Source organism: Siphateles boraxobius, unplaced genomic scaffold, assembly GCF_051911475.1.
Source record: "Siphateles boraxobius isolate OS27281-9 unplaced genomic scaffold, OSU_SipBor_1 46, whole genome shotgun sequence".
NCBI lineage: Eukaryota > Metazoa > Chordata > Actinopteri > Cypriniformes > Leuciscidae > Siphateles > Siphateles boraxobius.
Window position 1 is genome coordinate 841,890 of NW_027509097.1, and position 22,708 is coordinate 864,597.

The 22,708-nt window shown below is 38.7% G+C and overlaps 1 protein-coding gene and 1 long non-coding RNA gene across 2 annotated transcripts in view; one reads left to right on the forward strand and one right to left on the reverse strand.

Moving 5' to 3' along the window:
* Positions 1 to 22,708, reverse strand: part of LOC143709691 (uncharacterized) — a 759,555-nt gene that overhangs the window by 338,422 nt on the left and 398,425 nt on the right. The gene's annotated exons all lie outside the window — the stretch shown is intronic.
* Positions 4,535 to 15,442, forward strand: LOC143709663 (uncharacterized). Its single transcript, XM_077200235.1, has 12 exons — positions 4,535 to 4,665; positions 5,899 to 5,962; positions 6,056 to 6,091; positions 6,832 to 6,965; positions 7,085 to 7,363; positions 7,620 to 7,715; positions 7,829 to 7,973; positions 8,937 to 9,070; positions 9,190 to 9,468; positions 9,726 to 9,821; positions 9,935 to 10,079; positions 10,853 to 15,442. Exons 2-12 carry the CDS (start codon positions 5,905 to 5,907, stop codon positions 14,503 to 14,505), a joined length of 5,055 nt encoding a protein of 1,684 aa, XP_077056350.1. The 5' UTR covers positions 4,535 to 4,665; positions 5,899 to 5,904; the 3' UTR covers positions 14,506 to 15,442.

The following is a 22,708-nucleotide window of genomic DNA, read 5'->3' on the forward strand; positions in this document are numbered from 1 at the left end:
TTCATTTATAAATCGCTTTTAACAGTATGGATTGTTTCAAAGCAGCTTTACAGTGATAATAGAAATTATCGTAACAGATTGTTTAGCCTTTACCACAGCTCTGGAATAAAGTTATTGTCCAGCTAAAGTTAGTTTTGATTGATTCACTTCTGTTGCGAAGATCATTAGTTATTAACTTAGGGGCCGCTAACACGACACCGTTCTAACAAAAAAACCCTTAAAGGGATAGTTCACCCAAAAATGAAAGTCCTGTCAGCAATTACTCACCCTCATGTTGTTCCAACCCTGTAAGATCTTCGTTCATCTTCGGAACACGAATTAAGATATTTTTTATTAAATCTGAGAGCTGAATCACTCCTCCATAGGCTTCTTAAGTGATTGACGGTCTTACGGGTTGGAACAACACATGAGGGTGAGTAATTACTGACAGAATTTTCATTTTTGGGTGAACTATCCCTTTAACGCGCTCCAGCCACCCATCCACATAAAACAGTGCCTGGTGTCTCGAGAATGTACTCCTGAAATAGGTTCAAAGGTGGAAACCAGTGGGGATTTCTTTAAGACTGCAAGGGAAGCTCGGCTTCCCCTATAATGTCAAAAAAATAATGGTCAAATATGTAGGGGAGAGTTGGGACAATTGAAAAGCGGGACGCATGAAACATTGAGATTTGCTTGAAAACCACTTACGTCATGTACATCAAATTTCGTCAGCACATACAGCACGCAATGCCGACCAGACCCGCGAAAACATTTCTTCTTTACGTCATGCCGTTTTTTTAAGTTGGAGCCGGAAAACTGTTTTTGAGTGCGGTAAGTGAATTCTTTCGTGCTGTACTTTTTTTTGACTGACACGTTGTATTTATTGTTTAATGTGCCATTGTAATGATAATACGGCAGGTGTATTAGTACTGCAACACACCCTTAAGTGTGTAATATCAGAGTTTTTTAGTTTAAGTGAAAAACAGGGTTAACTAGCTGGAGGCGTAGACGGGATGGTTGAAACAAGTGTTCATAATTTTGTTATGTTCATAATAACAGGCTATTCAACTAGCAAACACTCACTATGACGCAAGGAAGAAATGTAAGAAAATGACTTTTAAACTGATTTGCTTGTCTTCGTCAAAATAGCCTATGAGATTACGCAAAATGCGCATAGGCTTATTATCGCCTATTGTCTATTGGGCGATAGAACAAAAATGGTTAATATGAACCTTTAAATTTAAATAAATTACAAAATATGTTTGTAACAATATGCACATAAGTTACTTGTCAGGTATTGTTCATAAAAACAAGCATTAGATGAATAGTTGACATTTAAACTGTTGTGTTTCATCCGTCCCACCCCTGTGTTTCAATCGCCCCGCTCATGCGGGACGATTGAATCAAAGCACAACTACCGTTCAAAGTCAGTTTTTACTTAAATCATTCATATTTGTAGCGAATAACACATGTTACTAAGAGAACACATATGTGAGTTGTTGATCACAAAAATAAAACAAATCTATCTGTAACCTTATCTTAGAAAACAACGTTTATCTGAAAAGTGTTTCAACTGGCCCGGCTCTCCCCTAATATTGTGTTAACATGTTATTGACTAAAAATGCATTAGAACACGTTCATCTCGAAGACAAGTTCGTTCAGAATCAGCTACATATAGCAGGTCGGCTGACTTGATTTCTTTTCAAGATCTTGTGTGGAAATGAGATTTAGTGTGTGCGCAGCATATAGACGATGTGGCGGCAAGAAAAATTTAAGCTCTTGTTGAACTGCACACTATCTGTAATCGTGAAAAGTGTGTTCTTCTGGATTCATATTCCCAAATTCTTAGGAGGCTTTTAACAAAATTGCTGCCATTGACTGTAACTGTGGCACAGACCTTACCCTGAATTTTGAATTCAGCGTGAACCTCCTTTATATTTACTGCAATTCAAGGCGATTCATCCTCGGGCTCTTGTGCATGCCAAGGCAGCTGATTTCATCTCCAGTGTTTTCTGGTCTATCCAATGACAGGTCTGAGATAACTTCTGTCATGAGAAGTCCATATACGTATCTGCTGTGGTTCACACTGTTTCAACCAGTGATTCTTTCATGCTTTGAAATGATTTCTCAATCCACTGCTTCAAAGTTTTTCTGCATATAAGGGGTTTTCCCTCCACTATGCATGCGGAAGATAGCATTCTCCACTGTTGTATTCACATGTGTAATGCGACTTCATGCATCACCAACATCATTATGGAATGCTGACATCCTTTTCCTTGATGTAATCTGCATGACAGTTGGATGAATTCTAAGAAAGAATATATTAAAAAATGTGTATAAATACATATTGGTCTAAATGGTAGACTGGTATAATATGAACCATATTGCAGTATAGATTCACTGCAGTCAGATTTTCACATAGTTTTGAAGCAACAAATTATAGGCTACAAGAGCCTGTTCTCAAAAGTATTGAGAACAAATATTCAGTATGGCTTTTAGGGCCTTATTTCAATCACTTACCACGCATACACATAGTTTTCTCAAAATGACAAACTTTTACATACATGCTGCTCACATATTATTGTAGCAGAGTCTGTGCTGAATACAGTAATCAGCCTTTATGAAAATGTTATAAGTAAACTCAAATATCAGGACTTTTCGAAACATCTCCAGGGCCCAGAAAACAGTGGGTTAATGCACTGTGATCTAACATTAACAAAATAACAAAGATAATTAAAGCTGCAAGCAGCATTTAGTGGGGTTCAAGCATTTAAGGCCTTTAAGCATATAAGCATTAAAGACATTAAGTTTTATTTAGCAAGCATTTAACCACAGAAATTATAGGTGGAAAAGACCATGTGCAGCCAATACAGTCAGTTTACCATATGAAATACATGATTTTTAAGCTTTTTAACAGTTATAGCACCACCTATGGTTTGATCTCCTGCATTTTGTCACACCCATTTCCTAAATTACTTCATTTATAGCCATCCAAATGCAAAATTTCAACTTTTTAATAATTAAATAATTATTGATTTAGAGAGTCCAGAGACTTGTCCTAGACTGGTTTGGTTCTGATCGGGCGAAAAACCATAGGACTAGTTTGCAAAAGTATGTTTTTAACATAATTGGGAATATTTAATGAACGATTTGATTGACAGCAATCGTTATTAAGGCAAAGTTGTTCAGCATGAGGAGATCTATCAAATAATATGCATAACGTGATTAAAGAGCCGTAAAACTCGTTAGCGCCAACTAGTGGCCGATTTCTTTCAAAATTTTTACAGACCTCTAGGGCCATGAGTCAAACACGCCCATCGAGTTTCGTTCCAATTGGCCTCTGTTAACCTTGTCTAATAGGTGCTCAAATTTCATTGGCAGATGGGGGCCATGTTTTTTAAGATACGCCAATGTCCTCATAGACATAAATGGCACCTTGGACCAAGTCACTGCATACCAATTTTCAAGTCGATTGGACAAACGGTCAGTTGGTCATGGCCCTTTTTATGTTTTCTTAATGTTATAGCGCCACCTAGTGTTCTATCGTCGAGATTTTTTTACCGTGACCTCAAATTGAACTCTTACACAGGTGTACCGGGTTTGGTGAAGCTATCTCATTTAATTCTCGAGTTATAGCCATTTTAGTACAATAGGCTCCTCCCACACCGTTCATTTGGCGCCCCCTAGCAACCGTGAATCGAAATTTAAACTTTTTTTCAATAACCATAGATAATCAGACTCCAGAGAACAATTCTGCACTAGTTTGGTTCCGATCGGGCAAAAAACCTAGGACTAGTTTGCAAAAGCAGGTTTTGGACAAAATTCAACAAAGCAGAAAATTTGTCCTGCCTAAATCGAAATGGGAGATAAACATTTTGTCCAGATTGAGCCAAGGATCACCGTGGTATAAAAACATTGATTCCAAGTCAAATGGTCTATGAGTTATGAGCGATTTAGTACTTTTGGTTGCTGTAGCGCCACCTATGGGCCAATCAAGGTCATACTTTGATAACCGCTCCTCGGTTTGTGTACTACCATCTGGCAAAGTTTCAAGTCGCCAGCACTTATGGTTTGCTCTGCACAATGCGTTTTACAAATCCTTAAAATTACAATAAGGTTTCAGCACTAACGTCCTTGAACCCCTAATAAGAAGGAGATCTTTTTGACAGTTATAGCGCCACCTTTTGTCCGATCTCCATGAAACTTTGCATGCTTTCTCACCATGTTCTGACACATGTTTTCATCAATTTTTGTGAATTTCTGAGTTTTCCTTTAGGATTTATAGGCGTTGCTCTGCACAATGCATTTACAAATCCTATTTGTAATTACAGTAAGGTTTCAGCACTAACGTGCTTGAACCCCTAATTAATAGATCCTGTAAAAATATACGTTCATGTTAGTTAATGTATTAATTAATGTTAACAAATGAGACCCTGTTGTAAAGTGCTAGTAAACAGGTTTGATGTGTAAACTGTTATATAAAAATTCTAAATGTAAAATACAATAGGAAATCATTTTCTGTGTTAAAAATGTCTGGCGGTTTTCCAATGAACATGTTTTCTTGCATTCCAGGAGATGACTGGACCCTGAGTAAAGGGCAGGGACACATTTAAAAGCATCCTGTAACCCACAGCAGGTGTACAAGCCTCTTGAAGCAGCTGACTGAAGTAAGTCAAATATTTCTTTCTAATATTGGGCTCCATAAACCAAGTGCATATTTTTGGTGGGTTTGAACATTGAAAGTTTGAAACGTTTTAGCATGCTTCCTAGTGAGATGCATTTACTTGTTTGTTTATTGTTTAGTATATTATATCATTCACAGATGTATGGAAGTTGGTTGATAATATAACTGCAATAAACACAAGTACTTGTTTACAACAATGTATTTTGGTCCTCACAGGTAAAGAAAAAATATACATAATAACCAAAAAAGTTTAGGATATATGATGAATTTTCTATTATTTAAGGACCTGGAAGCTTACCAGTTTGACAGCATTTTCAAAGTACCATGGGAAGTCAAGTTAACTTTACTTAACATTTTCTTATATTAAAATGGTTTTCAAGACTTAAAGGTTTCGGCTATGTCATGTCGTGGAATACGTGAAGGCAAGATTTTTCCTAATTTCAGAACAGAACACATTTTACACAAGGGAAAACTGATTGTTTGGTGATTGATTCAAGAAGGTCCAAGATCTTGATTATAACTTGTACTTGCCCCTATGGAAAAGTAATATAGTTCTTGTATTTGTTTAATTGTAAAATTTGTTAGTATAAGGCTGTGATTCAGATAAGACCATTGATGGCTCCTCATTACCAAGCTTAGGTTAATGTTGACATTTTTCCTGGTTTTTATTTATAGCAGTTATGAAAAATAGCAACCTACACATTTAGGAACTAGACACAACATGCCGGTTATTAGCGAATTGGTCTGAATGATCCGTTTGCAGCTGTTTTTGCGTAAGCTGCTCACTGATTCAATTATCAGATCAGAGCAAGTATCCCATTTATTTACTTATTTACAACCAGCTGAATTTGTCATTTTTGACTCAAATTCAGCCAAAATCCATCATGAGTAAAATATTCCTCGCTGGAGAGTATTTGACTAATGGCGCAAAAAAGTAAGTTATACTAGTGCTGAATTATAATGGTACATATTACTATACATTTGGGTGAAAATTAAGATGAATTATTACCATAATTGACAGTGTAACTGTTTGATCACTCAATTTGATATTAAATATTGGCTTTAAATTACTTAGATTTGATTGAATGATCGGTTTTCTAATAAGGGGTTTTTATTAAGAGATATTCCAGAGTAACATTGTTTTAAGTGCATTTATAATAATGCCTGATATTCTAATAAAGCTCTCTCTGATTACAGAAGAAGGACTCTGATGTTCTGGTTTTATCTCTGATTACATCATCATGAGATTGTCTCTGGTTTCACAGCTTCTGCTGGTGTTCATATCAGTCCTGACACTGCGTAAGGTTTTATTTGACTATATCTGTTTGATTAATGTAGCAGACATTGAAAATCTCAGTGTGTTTCTGAACTCAATCTCTTTCTCTTTCAAAGCCATGGCAAAAACAACAACAACAACAACACTGACAGGTAAAACAGACATTTATTACTTAATAAATCATAATAAAATAAATAAATAAACATTTTAAAGGGATTGAAGGGAATAAATCAATTTGAATGGTAAAAAAAAGTTATGAAGTAATTAATTTAAACTATGTGCAAATAATACTTTGTTTTAAAATGTGCACACATTTACTCTTAATGTATGTCGAAAACACAAACGTGTCTGGTCTTGAATCATGATTGCATAATTGCAAATTACTCATTCTACACTATAATAAGATAAATAAAATTAGAAAATAATAATTCCAATATTTTTTACATTTTTATTCATAGCTCAGACAAATCATTGGTTTTGGTCTAAGTCAACAATGATTAGGATTATAAGGAACATACTTTGATTTTACTCTTAAAAATTTCTGTTGAAAATAATTGTTTAACACGTTTTGGAGACACGTTTAACAGGTTTTTTTTAAGTTTTAAAAAATATATTTTTTAAAATTTTACCTAAGTTAAGATAGATTTTTGTGGAAATTTTTAATGAAAGACGATAGATAAATAAATAACTCATTTTACTTATATTTACCAAGCGTGCCAATATTAGTCCAGTTACACCAGTCCTCCACCAGAGCTCATCCTCTTCCCGCTACTAATCACAGCCAGATTCCTCACACATGACATGAACAAACATGAGCTTTATAAATCACTGTACAATTTAAATGTCAAATCCTTTTTTTTTTTTTTTTTTGTTCTTTTCATTTTCTTGGCAGCACGAGGAATATTCTACCCATTCGGCTCAGCATCAGGAGACACAATAAACCCTCGTGCTGATGATGGAAGCTCCTCAGTTATTCCACTGTTGAGTCCTTTTCTGTTCTTCGGCCGCACATACCAGCAGATTTATGTAAGAATTTGATTCCATCTTGATTCAATGTCTAACTGTGAGTCACGGATGGTTTATAAACTCATCTGTGATCAGTAAAACCTGTGGCTGTGGTATTGACAAGATGTCTCATGTTTCAGGTTAATAATAATGGACACCTCACATTCAACCAGGCTTTATTAAAATTTGTTCCATACTCCTTTCCTGCTAATGGAAGTGAAGATATAATTGCTGGTCTCTGGACCGACCTTGACAACCGTGCGAGAGGTGTGGTTTCATATCATCAGTTCACTAGTGGAAGTGTTCTCACACGCGCCACTCAGGATATAAACAATCATTTCCCAAATCTGGCCTTCAGCGCTTCTTGGGTCTTTGTTGCAACATGGGATAAAGTCCCTTACTATCCACTAACTAAAACAGTAAGATTGACATACTTCTGAAATATGAATGTTTTCACTTAAGTAATTCAATTTTAAAATACTTTATTTGGCGTGAACACAATAATACACAACGAAAGTGGCAGAGAAAATAGTAATAAATTAAAACAATAGCTAATAACAATGATGTCACTGATTAAAGGCCATGCAAATAACAACAATATAATAATGTAATTTTATATAATAAAAAAAATGTACAATGAAAACCAAGTAAGTTTTTTTTTCCTGTTCTTTTCAGGGAACATCGTTTCAAGTGGTTTTAATTTCAGGCTGTAATTTTTCATTTATTCTGATGAATTATGGTGACATTGCTGTAACAAAGCTTCCAGTGGAGGTAAAAGAAACTTGTTTCCTTTATCACAACAAAATGTTACTATCCATTATATAACAATGTACACTATGGGTCCTGTTTAAATTTATATTTTGCTTTTTCATTTTTTTATACAGGCTGGTTATGACACAGTAAACTCCAGTGACTACTTTGTGATTCCTAGATCAAACAGTGGGAGCTTCATCTCAAACCTCAAGAACTCCAGTAATGTTAATGTTCCCGGTCGATGGGCCTTCAGGGTAGACGGTGGACCGACCCCAGGTAATATTTTGTATGATTATTTTATGCATACACTGTAAAGAAAAAGAAACAAATCTGTCAGAATAATTCAGTAAAAATACAATGTACATATTTACAGAACGACTTGTACATTTTATAGTTTAAAACTTTAAATTACAAAAAATTACATTTAAACCGGTAAATCCGGTATCCCTTTTCTGCTGAATTAGCAAGGCCTTATTGCTACTTAAATCTGTTTTGTACATATTGACATTTACCATAATAACACTGCTGGTAAAGAGAAAGACACATGATGAATCAAAGTTCATCACAAACATCTTTTCCACAAGCAGAAGTAAATACTAGAAGAAACACAGTCTCATGCACTCAAATACAAAACACCATCACTGTAACAGACATTACACTAAAATAATGCAATACACATTAATTTAACAGCATAAGATTAAAACCTTAATGAACATACTGTAATTGATAACAAACTAAGAAACACAATTAATCAAATTAAGAACCATCAAATTAGACACAACACAGGGAATTCTAGCAATGTCCTTTTATGGCTTTTCACTGTAAATAAGATGATGAATTGTTCTTTTTACTTAAAAAAATACAATATTTTACTTTAAAATTTACACAAAACTTAAAGTTTAATCGATTACAGTTCTTCTCTGTAAATAGTATTTATTTAAAATTTTACAAATTTATTTTTTTCAATAATTTTACTTAAGTTAAAAGATAGATTTTTGTGGAAATTTTTAATGAAAGAAGATAAATAAATAACCCATTTTACTTATATTTACCAAGCATGCCAATATTAGTCCAGTTACCCCAGTCCTCCACCAGAGCTCATCCTCTTCCCACTACTAATCACAGCCAGATTCCTCACACATGACATGAACAAACATGAGCTTCATAAATCACTGTACAATTTAAATGTCAAATCCTTTGTTTTTTTTTTGTTTTTTGTTCTTTTAATTTTCTTGGCAGCACGAGGAATATTCTACCCATTCGGCTCAGCATCAGGAGACACAATAAACCCTCGTGCTGATGATGGAAGCTCCTCAGTTATTCCACTGTTGAGTCCTTTTCTGTTCTTCGGCCGCACATACCAGCAGATTTATGTAAGAATTTGATTCCATCTTGATTCAATGTCTAACTGTGAGTCACGGATGGTTTATAAACTCATCTGTGATCAGTAAAACCTGTGGCTGTGGTATTGACAAGATGTCTCATGTTTCAGGTTAATAATAATGGACCCCTCACATTCAACCAGGCTTTATTAAAATATGTTCCATACTCCTTTCCTGCTAATGGAAGTGAAGATATAATTGCTGGTCTCTGGACCGACCTTGACAACCGTGCGAGAGGTGTGGTTTCATATCATCAGTTCACTAGTGGAACTGTTCTCACACGCGCCACTCAGGATATAAACAATCATTTCCCAAATCTGGCCTTCAGCGCTTCTTGGGTCTTTGTTTCAACATGGGATAAAGTCCCGTACTATCCACTAACTAACACAGTAAGATTGACATACTTCTGAAATATGAATGTTTTCACTTAAGTAATTCAATTTTAAAATACTTTATTTGGCGTGAACACAATAATACACAAGGAAAGTGGCAGAGAAAATAGTAATAAATTAAAACAATAGCTAATAACAATGATGTCACTGATTAAAGGCCATGCAAATAACAACAATATAATAATGTAATTTTATATAATAAAAAAAATGTACAATGAAAACCAAGTATCTTTTTTTCCCCCTGTTCTTTTCAGGAAACATTGTTTCAAGTGGTTTTAATTTCAGGCTGTAATTTTTCATTTATTCTGATGAATTATGGTGACATTGCTGTAACAAAGCTTCCAGTGGAGGTAAAAGAAACTTGTTTCCTTTATCACAACAAAATGTTACATTCCACTATATAACAATGTACACTATGGGTCCTGTTTAAATTTATATTTTGCTTTTTCATTTTTTTATACAGGCTGGTTATGACACAGTAAACTCCAGTGACTACTTTGTGATTCCTGGATCAAACATGGGGAGCTTCATCTCAAACCTCAAGAACTCCAGTAATGTCAATGTTCCCGGTCGATGGGCCTTCAGGGTGGACAGTGGACCGACCGCAGGTAATATTTTGTATGATACTAGAAGGAACACACAGTCCCATGCACACAAATACAAAATACCATCACTGTAACAGACATGACACTAACATAATGCAATAAACATTAATTTAACAACATAAGATGGAACATTAAAACCTTAATGAACATACTGTAACTGATAACAAACTAAGAAACACAATTAATCAAATTAAAAACCATCAAATGTAGTATACTAAGTGATATACATATTGGAGTGATATACAGTATATGGTATATTGCAGTGATCACTGCAACGTATTTCTAACTTCTTTTTACTTCTAAGTGAAGAGTGAACAAAAACTTCGCCGCGAGTATATCGGGGCATTGAATCACATTCAGTCTGTTGTTCGTTATATGACTGACTTAGCCGCCCAAGGTCGCGTCTCTACATGGTTTGTGCACTAGTGCGAACACGAGCAATAAGTTGCTGGCTGCAGTTCACTTAACGGCCACCGGTGTCACTAATAACAAGGGCTTCTAAATTCAATAAAGCATGATGTTTTTTTAATCATGTATGGATAATCAAGTAAACCTAAGTTGCTTCAGAAAAGATCTTGAAATATCACTAATATATATAGTTCTGCTTATGTTTACTTTATACATTTCTGTAAAGTTTTCACCGCAAAAAGACACATGAACCATGACCTGAAGGTGGACATTTCTACAATTTTACCAAAATGCCTTTTACTACTTAAAAAATTAAATGAACTTTACACAGTAATTTATAATGTACTGTAATGTTTTTTGTTTAACAGCCACAACACCTGCATCACCAACATCACCATCAACAACCCCTGCATCACCAACATCATCATCAACAACACCTGCATCACCAACATCACCTTCAACATCACCTGCATCACCAACGTCACCATCAACATCACCTGCATCACCAACGTCACCGTCAACATCACCTGCATCACCAACATCATCATCAACAACACCTGCATCACCAACATCACCTTCAACATCACCTGCATCACCAACATCACCATCAACATCAACTGCATCACCAACATCACCATCAACATCACCTGCATCACCAACATCACCATCAACATCACCCGCATCACCAAAATCACCTGCATCACCAACATCACCGTCAAAATCACCTGCATCACCAACATCACCGTCAACATCACCTGCATCACCAACATCACCATCAACATCACCTGCATCACCAACATCACCATCAACATCACCTGCATCTCCAACATCACCATCAACAACCCCTGCATCACCAACATCACCATCAACATCACTTGCATCACCAACATCACCATCAACATCACCTGCATCACCAACATCACCATCAACAACCCCTGCATCACCAACATCACCATCAACATCACCTGCATCACCAACATCAACATCACCTGAATCACCAACATCACCATCAACAACCCCTGCATCACCATCAACACCTGCATCACCAACATCACCATCAACATCACCTGCATCACCAACATCACCGTCAACATCACCTGCATCACCAACATCACCATCAACAACCCCTGCATCACCAACATCACCATCACCATCACCTGCATCACCAACATCACCATCAACATCACCTGCATCACCAACATCACCATCAACAACCCCTGCATCACCAACATCACCATCAACAACCCCTGCATCACCAACATCACCTGCATCACCAACATCAACATCACCTGCATCACCAACATCACCATCAACATCACCTGCATCACCAACATCACCATCAACATCACCTGCATCACCAACATCAGCATCAACATCACCTGCATCACCAACATCACCGTCAACATCACCTGCATCACCAACATCACCATCAACAACACCTGCATCACCAACATCACCATCAACAACACCTGTGTCACCAACATCACCTTCAACATCACCTGCATCACCAACATCACCGTCAACATCACCTGCATCACCAACATCACCGTCAACATCACCTGCATCACCAACATCACCGTCAACAACACCTGCATCTCCAACATCACCATCAACAACACCTGCATCACCAACATCACCATCAACAACACCTGCCTTACCAACATCACCATCAACAACACCTGCATCAACAACATCACCATCAACAACACCTGCATCACCAACATCTGCATCAACAACATATGATTCTGCACCAACATCTCCATCCACAACAACTGCATCACCAACCTCACCATCAACATCACCTGCATCACCAACATATGATTCTGCACCAACATCTCCATCCACTACACCGACATCACCAACATGTGATGTTGCAACATCTGCATTACCAACATCTGCATCACCAATACCAACATCACCATCAACACCACCTGCATCACCAACATATGATTCTCCACCAACATCACCATCAACAACACCTGCATCACCAACATCACCTGCATCACCAACATATGATTCTGCACCAACATCACCATCAACAACACTTGCATCACCAACATCTCCATCCACAACACCAGCATCACCAACATATGATTCTGCACCAACATCTCCATCCACAACACCTGCATCACCAACATCACCGTCAACAACACCTGCATCACCAACATCAACATCACCTGCATCACCAACATCACCATCAACAACACCTGCATCACCAACATCACCGTCAACATCACCAACATATGATTCTGTACCAACATCACCATCAACAACACCTGCATCGACAACATCACCTGCATCACCAACATATGATTCTACACCAACATCACCATCAACAACACCTGCATCATCAACATCTTCATCCCCAACACCAGCATCACCAACCTATGATTCTGCACCATCACCAACATCACCATCAACAACACCTGCATCACCAGCATCACTGTCAACATCACCTGCATCACCAACATCACCGTCAACATCACCTGCATCACCAACATCACCATCAACACCTGCATCACCAACATCACCATCAACACCTGCATCACCAACATCACCATCAACATCACCTGCATCACCAACAACATCACCGTCAACATCACCTGCAGCACCAACATCACCATCAACATCACCTGCATCACCAACATCACCGTCAACATCACCTGCATCACCATCAACAACACCTGCATCACCAACATTACCATCCACAACACCTGCATCACCAACATCACCATCAACAACACCTGCATCACCAACATCACCTGCATCACCAACATCACCATCAACAACACCTGCATCGCCAACATCACCATCAACATCACCTGCATCACCAATATCACCGTCAACATCACCTGCATCACCAACATCACCATCAACATCACCTGCATCACCTGCATTACCATCAACACCTGCATCACCATCAACAACACCTGCATCGCCAACATCACCATCAACATCACCTGCATCACCAACATCACCGTCAACATCACCTGCATCACCATCAACATCACCTGCATCACCTGCATTACCATCAACACCTGCATTACCATCAACAACACCTGCATCACCAACATCACCATCAACAACACCTGCATCACCAACATCACCGTCAACATCACCTGCATCACCAACATCACCATCAACACCTGCATCACCAACATCACCATCAACATCACCTGCATCACCAACATCACCGTCAACATCACCTGCATTACCAACATCACCATCAACAACACCTGTATCACCATCAACAACACCTGCATCACCAACATTACCATCAACAACAGCTGCATCACCAACATCACCATCAACAACACCTGCATCACCAACATCACCGTCAACATCACCTGCATCACCAACATCACCGTCAACATCACCTGCATCACCATCAACAACACCTGCATCACCATCAACAACACCTGCATCACCAACATTACCATCAACAACACCTGCATCACCAACATCACCATCAACAACACCTGCATCACCAACATCACCGTCAACATCACCTGCATCACCAACATCACCATCAACATCACCAACATCACCTACATCACCGTCAACATCACCTGCATCACCAACATCACCATCAACACCTGCATCACCAACATCACCATCAACATCACCTGCATCACCAACATCACCGTCAACATCACCTGCATCACCAACATCACCATCAACATCACCTGCATCACCAACATCACCATCAACACCTGCATCACCAACATCACCATCAACATCACCTGCATCACCAACATCACCGTCAACATCACCTGCATCACCAACATCACCATCAACAAGACCCGCATCACCAACATTACCATCAACAACACCTGCATCACCAACATCTTCATCCACAACATCTGCATCAATAAGTCAGAGGGCCGGTCTTATCAGCTCAGGGTTTGTTTCTGTTGTGTTCCATATTTTTCTGGACCACAAGGCTGTCACATTGTGTTTGTGTTGTCATGCCATATGCTCTATTGTCTATTGGTACTCCGCCCCTCTTGTTACCTTGTAATCTCATTTTGGTTAGTTTAGTTTTTTGTTTAGTTTTCCCCCTGCCCTTTACTTTTTGCTCCCCTCTCTGCTTTGCTGGCCGGATCACATTTTTCTTGTTGCTCCCTTCCTGCTCCTTTTTGGATCTCCTCTTTCCACCAGCCCCAAAAGATACCAGCTACCACCACCAGGTCCCTACTGAAGACTGAAGGATCTGGTGGTTTTCAATAACAACCTGTGTGTTTTACTGTAAGTAAGCAACCATGCATTGGTGTTATTTAATTTTCTTTGTTTTTATATTTGATTTCATAATCATTAGTAATTTATGTAGTTGTCATTTGATTTATAATTTATTCATATTATTGTAAATAAATTATGGCATTGTGGTGCCATAGAAGGTTCCAGTAATGTTTGGCAAACAGGTGCAAGACCCAACTAGTGCCTGCAGTGATTTCAACTTCTTCATTTTTGCCCTGCTAGCAGTAATGGACATTTTCTCTTTAGCTATTTTCTCAGCTATTTCCTGATTTGTTGCAGCTCAACAACATTTTGTCACACATCATTACTGTACATGCTCGAGTCTTTTCCATAATAATGTACGTCTGTAGGAATTTACCTTCACTTAAAATCAGAGCCCAGTGACACTGGAAGTCTTGACTTATGATGTGTGTTCTTAATTACCCAGGTGAACTTAAAAACATACAGTATGATTGGGGATATACTTCAGTAAGATTTTACTCTTAGAGGAATGTATACAAAAATATTTATAAAAAAATATTTGTGTATAGTGATTTTGCTGTCACATCAACAGTTACACTGGTCAGCCACCAGATGTCATCATCGTTCCACTACTAATCACAGTCAGTTCTTATGTCATTATTTTAAACCATACAACTCTGTCTGATTCCCAAACAAATCTCATGCTGCTATTTACAAATAAAAGAGTATGATTTGAGTAATGGATCCACAGTGTTTTAATGGACACATCATCCTGATAGCGCATTCCTGATCCATATCACAACACACAAATCCTTTTTGAAAACGGAATGTCAATTTCTCACAATTTCTCGTATTTTCCACAAAATAAAGACAGTCATAAAGGTTTTGTTTGGGTGAGGTGTGTAAATGAACACATGATAAAATGATCTTAATCACCTCTAAACCTCTTTTTTGTTCTTTATCCCATCATGCTTTGTAATCAGATCTTAAACAAATCAAACTGATCTGTAGTAAGTAATATGGGGTGAGAATTGTTCCATTATTCCAAATAAACAGATTATGATCCACAAATAAATGTAAAGAGATTCACAAAAATATATCAAATTCACAAATAAATAGATTATGATCCACAAATAAATTTAAAGAGTTTCACAAAAAATTATAAAACTCACAAATAAATAAAATGAGATTTGCAAATAAAAAAAATATATTTATAAATGTGTTTTATGCTACAAACACAACTCTGCCTGGCATTTATTTGTGAACCGCGTTCTGTGCATTTGTAAGTCCCCTCAGGCATTTGTAAATCTGTTCCTGTGCATTTGTAAATCCCCTCACGCATTTGTGGATTTTGAAACACTTCTAGTGTCAACGTGCAGACAAATCCACAAATAAGTGGACTCCACCCACCATTTACTCAAGCCAATCAGATAATGGCCACATTGAGCTGACCAATCGTAGCATGTTCTCGCTACAACCAATCACGTTAGGCTTTACAATCAGAGTGGTCTTGCCCTGAAATAACTTTGCCAGAGCCCGCCTATGGAGAGCCTGTTCACTTCCCTATTAAGCCCTATTGTACCGAATTCTGGTTGTAGTTCCACCAGAGTTCCACTGGGGGGCGATCGCCCTGAGTGCAAAATGAATGGGAGTCTATGGAGCTAGACGGCTAAATGTGTCTCTTTCAAATGTGTCCGATTGCCGTTGAGAGATCTCAGATTTGATTGTAGGTTTTGCAAGTTCAACATGGGTTATAGGTCGAAAGTTGAATGAACGAGTATTTATGTCCTTTCGACTTCTTACAGGTTGAGTTGTTGTTGCCCATTACACGCTAGCATTCTGCTAATGAACGCTGATTGGTCAGTGAAGGACTGATTACGACCAGAGATACCGCTTGATGGTATCGTGGCATCCGAAGCGGGACCAGAATGTGTGTGTGTGTATTTTCGGCGTGGTGTTTAAAAACAACAAAATAAAAACTCCTCTAGCACGTGTATTTACCTGTGTCAGCGGTGTTGTCGATGCCTCGAGAGAAAAGAAAGTGCAGAGCGTGAAAGCACCAAAGTGACTTTGAGTGACACTGGGTGAGGTGTCGCGGCAAGATGGCGCCTGTGTTTGGCTTGGCCGCTGCTGCATCGCATCTGTGTAATCTTTTTACGTTTGTACTCACCATATATGTTGTCATATCAGCCCTATCGTCTGACTATAGTGTCTTTGCTGCTAGGACTTATGATCGACGCTCGTTGTTGGACATCAGAGTGTCTATGGAAAGACTCTTTGAAAGTTGGGAAAGATTCAGACAAACCTTTCCGCCCCCGTTCGTGCGTCCTCCTTCATCACCTGAGTACCGGCTCCTGTTTACAGCCAGGGGACCTGGGAATCCTAAGAAGAGACCGAAGAGAAGGGGTTGCAGAGCTGGTGTTCAAGTCAAGAGAAGGCGCCAATCCTGGTCGGGGGTGCTCTGGCCATATCGCGGGGAACGATTCCGGTGGCTGCGACTAGTTTCCCCCCTAATTACGGGTAAAAATGCTCCTCAGCACCAACACCCCGCAATGCTTTTACCGGTTGGATCTGAACCTCGCGTGTACCAGCAATTTGTTGATGGGATCGTGATGGACTTGCCATTACCGATGTTCTCTGTGTCGCCTGACCAGCGACAGACAATTCGCCGCAACTGGAGACCTCGTGATTGTTTCAGCTGTTTACGGTCAGTTCCGTCACAATCAGCTGTTCTTGATGCCGGTCTGTCGAACGCTACATTACTCCACTTTGCCTTGCTTAACGCCCGTTCCATCTCTAATAAATCGTTTATTCTTAATGAGCTTTTTATGAGTAAGAATATTCATTTTATGTTTCTTACGGAAACGTGGCAAAGGGAAAAAGAGTTTGTTCACCTAAACGAGCTCTGTCCTGTTGGCTGTTCTGTTACTGGGATGCCCCGATTGGCACGTCGTGGTGGTGGACTTGCTGTTGTGCAGCGTGACAGTATTATGTGTAGAGTGATTAACTCAGAAAATTTTGCCTCTTTTGAATCTCAAACGCTTAAAGTAGGCTCTTCTAATGCTTTTTACAGCGTGTTAATTTACCGCCCTCCTGGGCCGGCAGGTGTCTTTCTCACTGATTTTACTGACTTTTTATCATCTATCATCAAACTTGAGGTTTTAATTATTGGGGACTTTAACTTGCATATTGATGATTCTACATGCAATACAGCTGCTAATCTCCTTTCTATTGCAGACTCTTTTAACTTCACTCAGCACGTTACTGGACCCACGCACATTAAGGGTCACACCCTGGACCTTGTTTTTTCTCTTGGTCTAGATATTGTAAATACACATGTGGAAGATGTACATGTGAGTGATCATAGCTGTGTGTTTTTTAATATTAACTTTTCTCAAGTTCCTCCGCCCCAGAGAACTATGACACAAAGGCGGATTATTAATCAAGAGACTGCAGAGAGGTTCTCTGCCTTGTTTGAATCATGTTCTCTGATAGGATGTACTGATGTTGATGAATTTATCCTATTGTTTAATGGTCAATGATTATCGATTCTGGATAAAGTAGCACCAGTTAAATTGAGCGGTGTCTCCCACAATATAACCTGTCCATGGATTGATGAAGCTATCTTAAATTTTAGGAGAAATTGTAGAAAAGTGGAGCGTCTTTGGAAATCTTCTAAACTCGAGGTTCACTCGAGGGTCACCTTGAATGAGATGTTGAAAAAGGCGAGAATGTGCTATTTTTCTCAACTTATTTCTTCGAATAAGCACAATCCCAAAATCTTATTCGACACCATTAATACAATAGTTTCTCCAACTAGCTCTCAAACTACTGTATTATCTAGATCTGACTGTAATGAATTCTTCAACTTTTTTGTTAATAAGATCAGAGATGTTAGGGCTATCATTGAACCTCCATTGGCTCAGAGCTTTGCCTGTGACTGGTCCCCTCCGCATTGTTGTTCCAGTTTTACACCGGTGACGTTACTTGATATTACCTCTCTGTTACATTCTATGAAATTGTCATTTTGTCCTATGGATGTTGTTCCTACTGTGCTATTTGTACAAGTTTTTGACTATATTGGCCCCTGTATTGTTGAGATGCTTAACTCCTCACTCTTAAATGGGGTTGTTCCTGCTTTTTTTAAACATGCCGTTGTTAAGCCTATACTTAAAAAAACTAATCTGGATCCGCTACAACCGAAAAACTATAGACCAATTTCGAAGCTTCCTTTCATGTCAAAAATTCTAGAAAAAGTTGTAGCTGAAAAACTCACCCTTTTCCTAGAGAATCATGAGTTATTTGACAAATTCCAGTCTGGTTTTCGCAAAAAACATTCCACAGAAACAGCGTTACTTAAAGTCTCAAGTGATATTATGATGTCAGCTGACTCTAAAAAGTACACAGTGTTGGTCCTATTGGATCTCTCATCAGCCTTTGACACAATTGATCATAATATTATGATAAATAGACTTCGTGATCTGGTTGGCATGTCGGGATCAGTCTTAAAATGGTTTTCATCCTACCTGTCTGGTAGAAGCTTTAGTGTTAATATGAATCAGACTATGTCTGAAACTGCAGAGTTGTCGTGTGGGGTACCGCAGGGTTCTGTCCTGGGTCCTATTTTGTTCCTCTTGTATATATTTCCTCTCGGTAAGGTTATTAGTCAGTTTAGCGACATTTCTTACCACCTGTATGCGGATGATATCCAACTGTATTGCTCCTTTAAGGAAACTGAGTTGTTTAAATTGTCCTCTTTAATTAACTGTCTTACTAGCATTAAAAAGGGGTTATGTGAGAACTTTTTGCTTCTCAACTCTGACAAAACAGAAACACTAATCATCGCCCCTGAAAGTAAAATCCCTAAGATAATACAATATATTGGTGACTTAGGCTCGTCTGTCCAACCGAGCCTCAGGAGCTTAGGTGTTGTCTTTGAGTCAGCTATGTCCTTGGAGCTTCATTCGAAACAATTAGTTAGAAACTGCTTTTTTCAACTGAGGAACATTTCAAAATTAAGATCATTTGTGACTAAAGGTGAATTAGAGATGATTATTCATGCGTTCATCTCCTCCCGTTTAGACTATTGTAACAGTCTTTTTACGTGTTTGAGTAAGAAGGAGCTTTTTCGTCTCCAGGTTGTTCAGAACTCTGCGGCAAGGCTTTTAACCCACGTTAAGAAAAGAGAACACATCACACCTGTTTTAGCATCTCTTCACTGGTTACCAATCCAGTATAGAATTCATTTTAAAATTCTGGTTCTTACTTTTAGAGCCTTGCATGGCCAAGTCCCTACCTACATCACTGACCTGATACAGCTGCATACTCCTACCCGGAGCCTCAGGTCTTTAGATCAGATGTTATTAGTTGTTCCCTTTACTCATCTTAAAACTAGAGGGGACCAGTCATTCCAGACAGTCGCTCCCAGGCTGTGGAATGCTTTGCCTCTTGTTTTACGTTGTGCCAATTCAGTTGATTCTTTTAAACAACAACTGAAGACTTTGCTCTTCAAGCAGGCTTTTGGTTAGTCGAGGGGTATGGCTGTTTGTAGTGTTTTGTTGTTTGTATTTTGGGGAATGTATTTAAATTGTTCTTGTATTATATCTTACTGTGAAGCACTTTGTGATGTCTATCTGTGAAAAGTTCTATATAAATAAATTTTACTTACTTACTTACTTACTTACTGAAGGATTGCCGTAAAGCAGTATCTCTGGTGGTACAATGTGTATGACGTCTAGGGGTGTGAACCTACACTGGTCTCACGGTTCGGTTCGATTACGATTATCATGTCATCGATTCAGTTCAATTCGATATCGCGATGCATTGCGGTGCACTGCATCTTCAATTTTACTTGAGTAGTCATGTGAGTGTGTGCGCTCGCGTGTGTGTGCGTGTTCACCTGTTCGGGAAGTCGCAGTGACAGAAACAGTGACATTCCAGTTTTAGTTTCAAGGGAGTAAAGCATACAGTATTTATGCCATTAAGAAAATGAAATTCTGTCAAATCAATTTTGTCTTAAAGAAATGTTCATTTAAACGCAGCACTCATTCATCAGTGTATAATGTTACCCTAGAGAGCGCGGATCAACCGTCGCCGAGTCCGCTGTTGAAGATGACGATCATCCATTTATAATCACGCTTAACAACGGATACTTAAATCAGAGAATATTATTGGGGCGGGTGGATGATTTTTGGCTGTGGATTCGGGTGACGTTGGAGCTCATCCGCTGACTCTACAGCAGTCCGACTCTTCTAGGCGTTCACAGCTCGTGGTGAACACAGCTAACGTGGTTTATCAAGTTAGTGGTATTACCTCCTGCATATTCTATGTGTGCGTGACATGAGCGCACACAGCGTGTGTCTTCTCTAGGTCGTGCTTAACGGGTTGTTCATAAAGAGTTGTTCATTGTTCATGGAGATGTGTTTTTAATTACTCGCACTCGAGTCTCACCTCCCTCTGCCAGTGTAGGCTACCGCGACAAAACACATACGCGATAAACGACGTCAAAAAAGCGTCAGCACATTATAACCGGTTATGGTCAATTACTGAACCGATACCGAATCGTCCTCGTCTGCATCGCGATGCATCATAGAAACGATTAATTTCAACACCCCTAATGACGTCATTGACATTTTAAAAGACTTTTTAAAGCAAATAAGTGACTCTAAAAAATCTAACACCCAGCAATTTGTCTCAGTTTGTCTTTACGCTCTATCAGGTGTTTATCAGGCCACTCAACCGAGGTAACGTTAATCCTGTCAGATCGTCCATCCATTGACTGAGCGTGTATGGGTCGGCCAATCTGGTTCCGTCCATTAAAATTAACTTTTGCAAATAACAATCGCGATCCTGGATAGGGATGCAAACCGATGACCATTTGACCGATGGTTGACCGTATCAACGTTAACCGATCAAAGTTGTCGGTAGTCGGTAAAAAAAAAAGTGATCTCTAAATTAGGCTATTATAGACAGTGGACTAAACGCTACTACAGTTAGTCATCTCATACCAAGATATTTTTGTGTGAAGTGAACAAATCCCTCACACTCAATTTTTCATAACTCGCCTGTTTGTACTTAATAAACCAATAAAAACATATGGCGCGAGGTCACAGCGTTTGGGTTCGCGCGCTCACAAGATTTGCGAAAAGTAAAGGCTACAGGCTAATACACTCGAGGTTAGAGCCAGGGAAGACGACAGGATGAAGCATGCAAAGAAAAGTAGTGTGTGGGACCATTTCACCAAAAAGAATGACACAGATGTACAGTCATGGTCAGAATTAATGGCACCCCTGGTAAATATGATCAAAACTGGTTGTAAAAAATAAATCTGCATCGTTTATCCTTTTGATCTTTTATTCAAAAAATTAGCAAAATTCTAACCTTTCATTGACGTAAATGAATTGAAAGTGGGGGGGGAAATCACATTATGAAATAAATGTTTTTCTCCAAAACACGTTGGCCACAAATATTGGCACCCTTTTATTAAATACTTTTTGCAATCTCGTTTGGACAAGATAACAGCTCTGAGTTCTCCTATAATGCCTGATGAGTTTGGAGAACACCTGACCAGAGATCAGAGATCATTCCTTCATACAGAATCTCTCCAGATCCTTCAGATTCCCAGATCCATATTGGTGCTTCTCCTCTTCTGTTCACTCCACTCATCAGGTCAGGGACTGGGACGGTCATGGCAAAAGCTTCATTTTGTGCTCCGTAACACATTTTTGTGTTGATTTTGATGTTTGTTTTGGATCGTTGTCTTGATGGAAGATCCAACCACGGCCCATTATAAGATTTCTAGCAGAAGGCGTCAGGTTTTGATTTTTTATCTGTTGATATTTGATAGAATCCACAATGCCATGTATCTGAACAAGAAGTCCAGGACCTCCAGCAGAAAAATATGCCCACAACATTAAAGATCCAGCGGTATATGAAATTGTACACTCTTTATGTCATGATTCTGTCCTTGAGTTCTCTAGTTCTGAGACAGGATCATGGCAGACCCA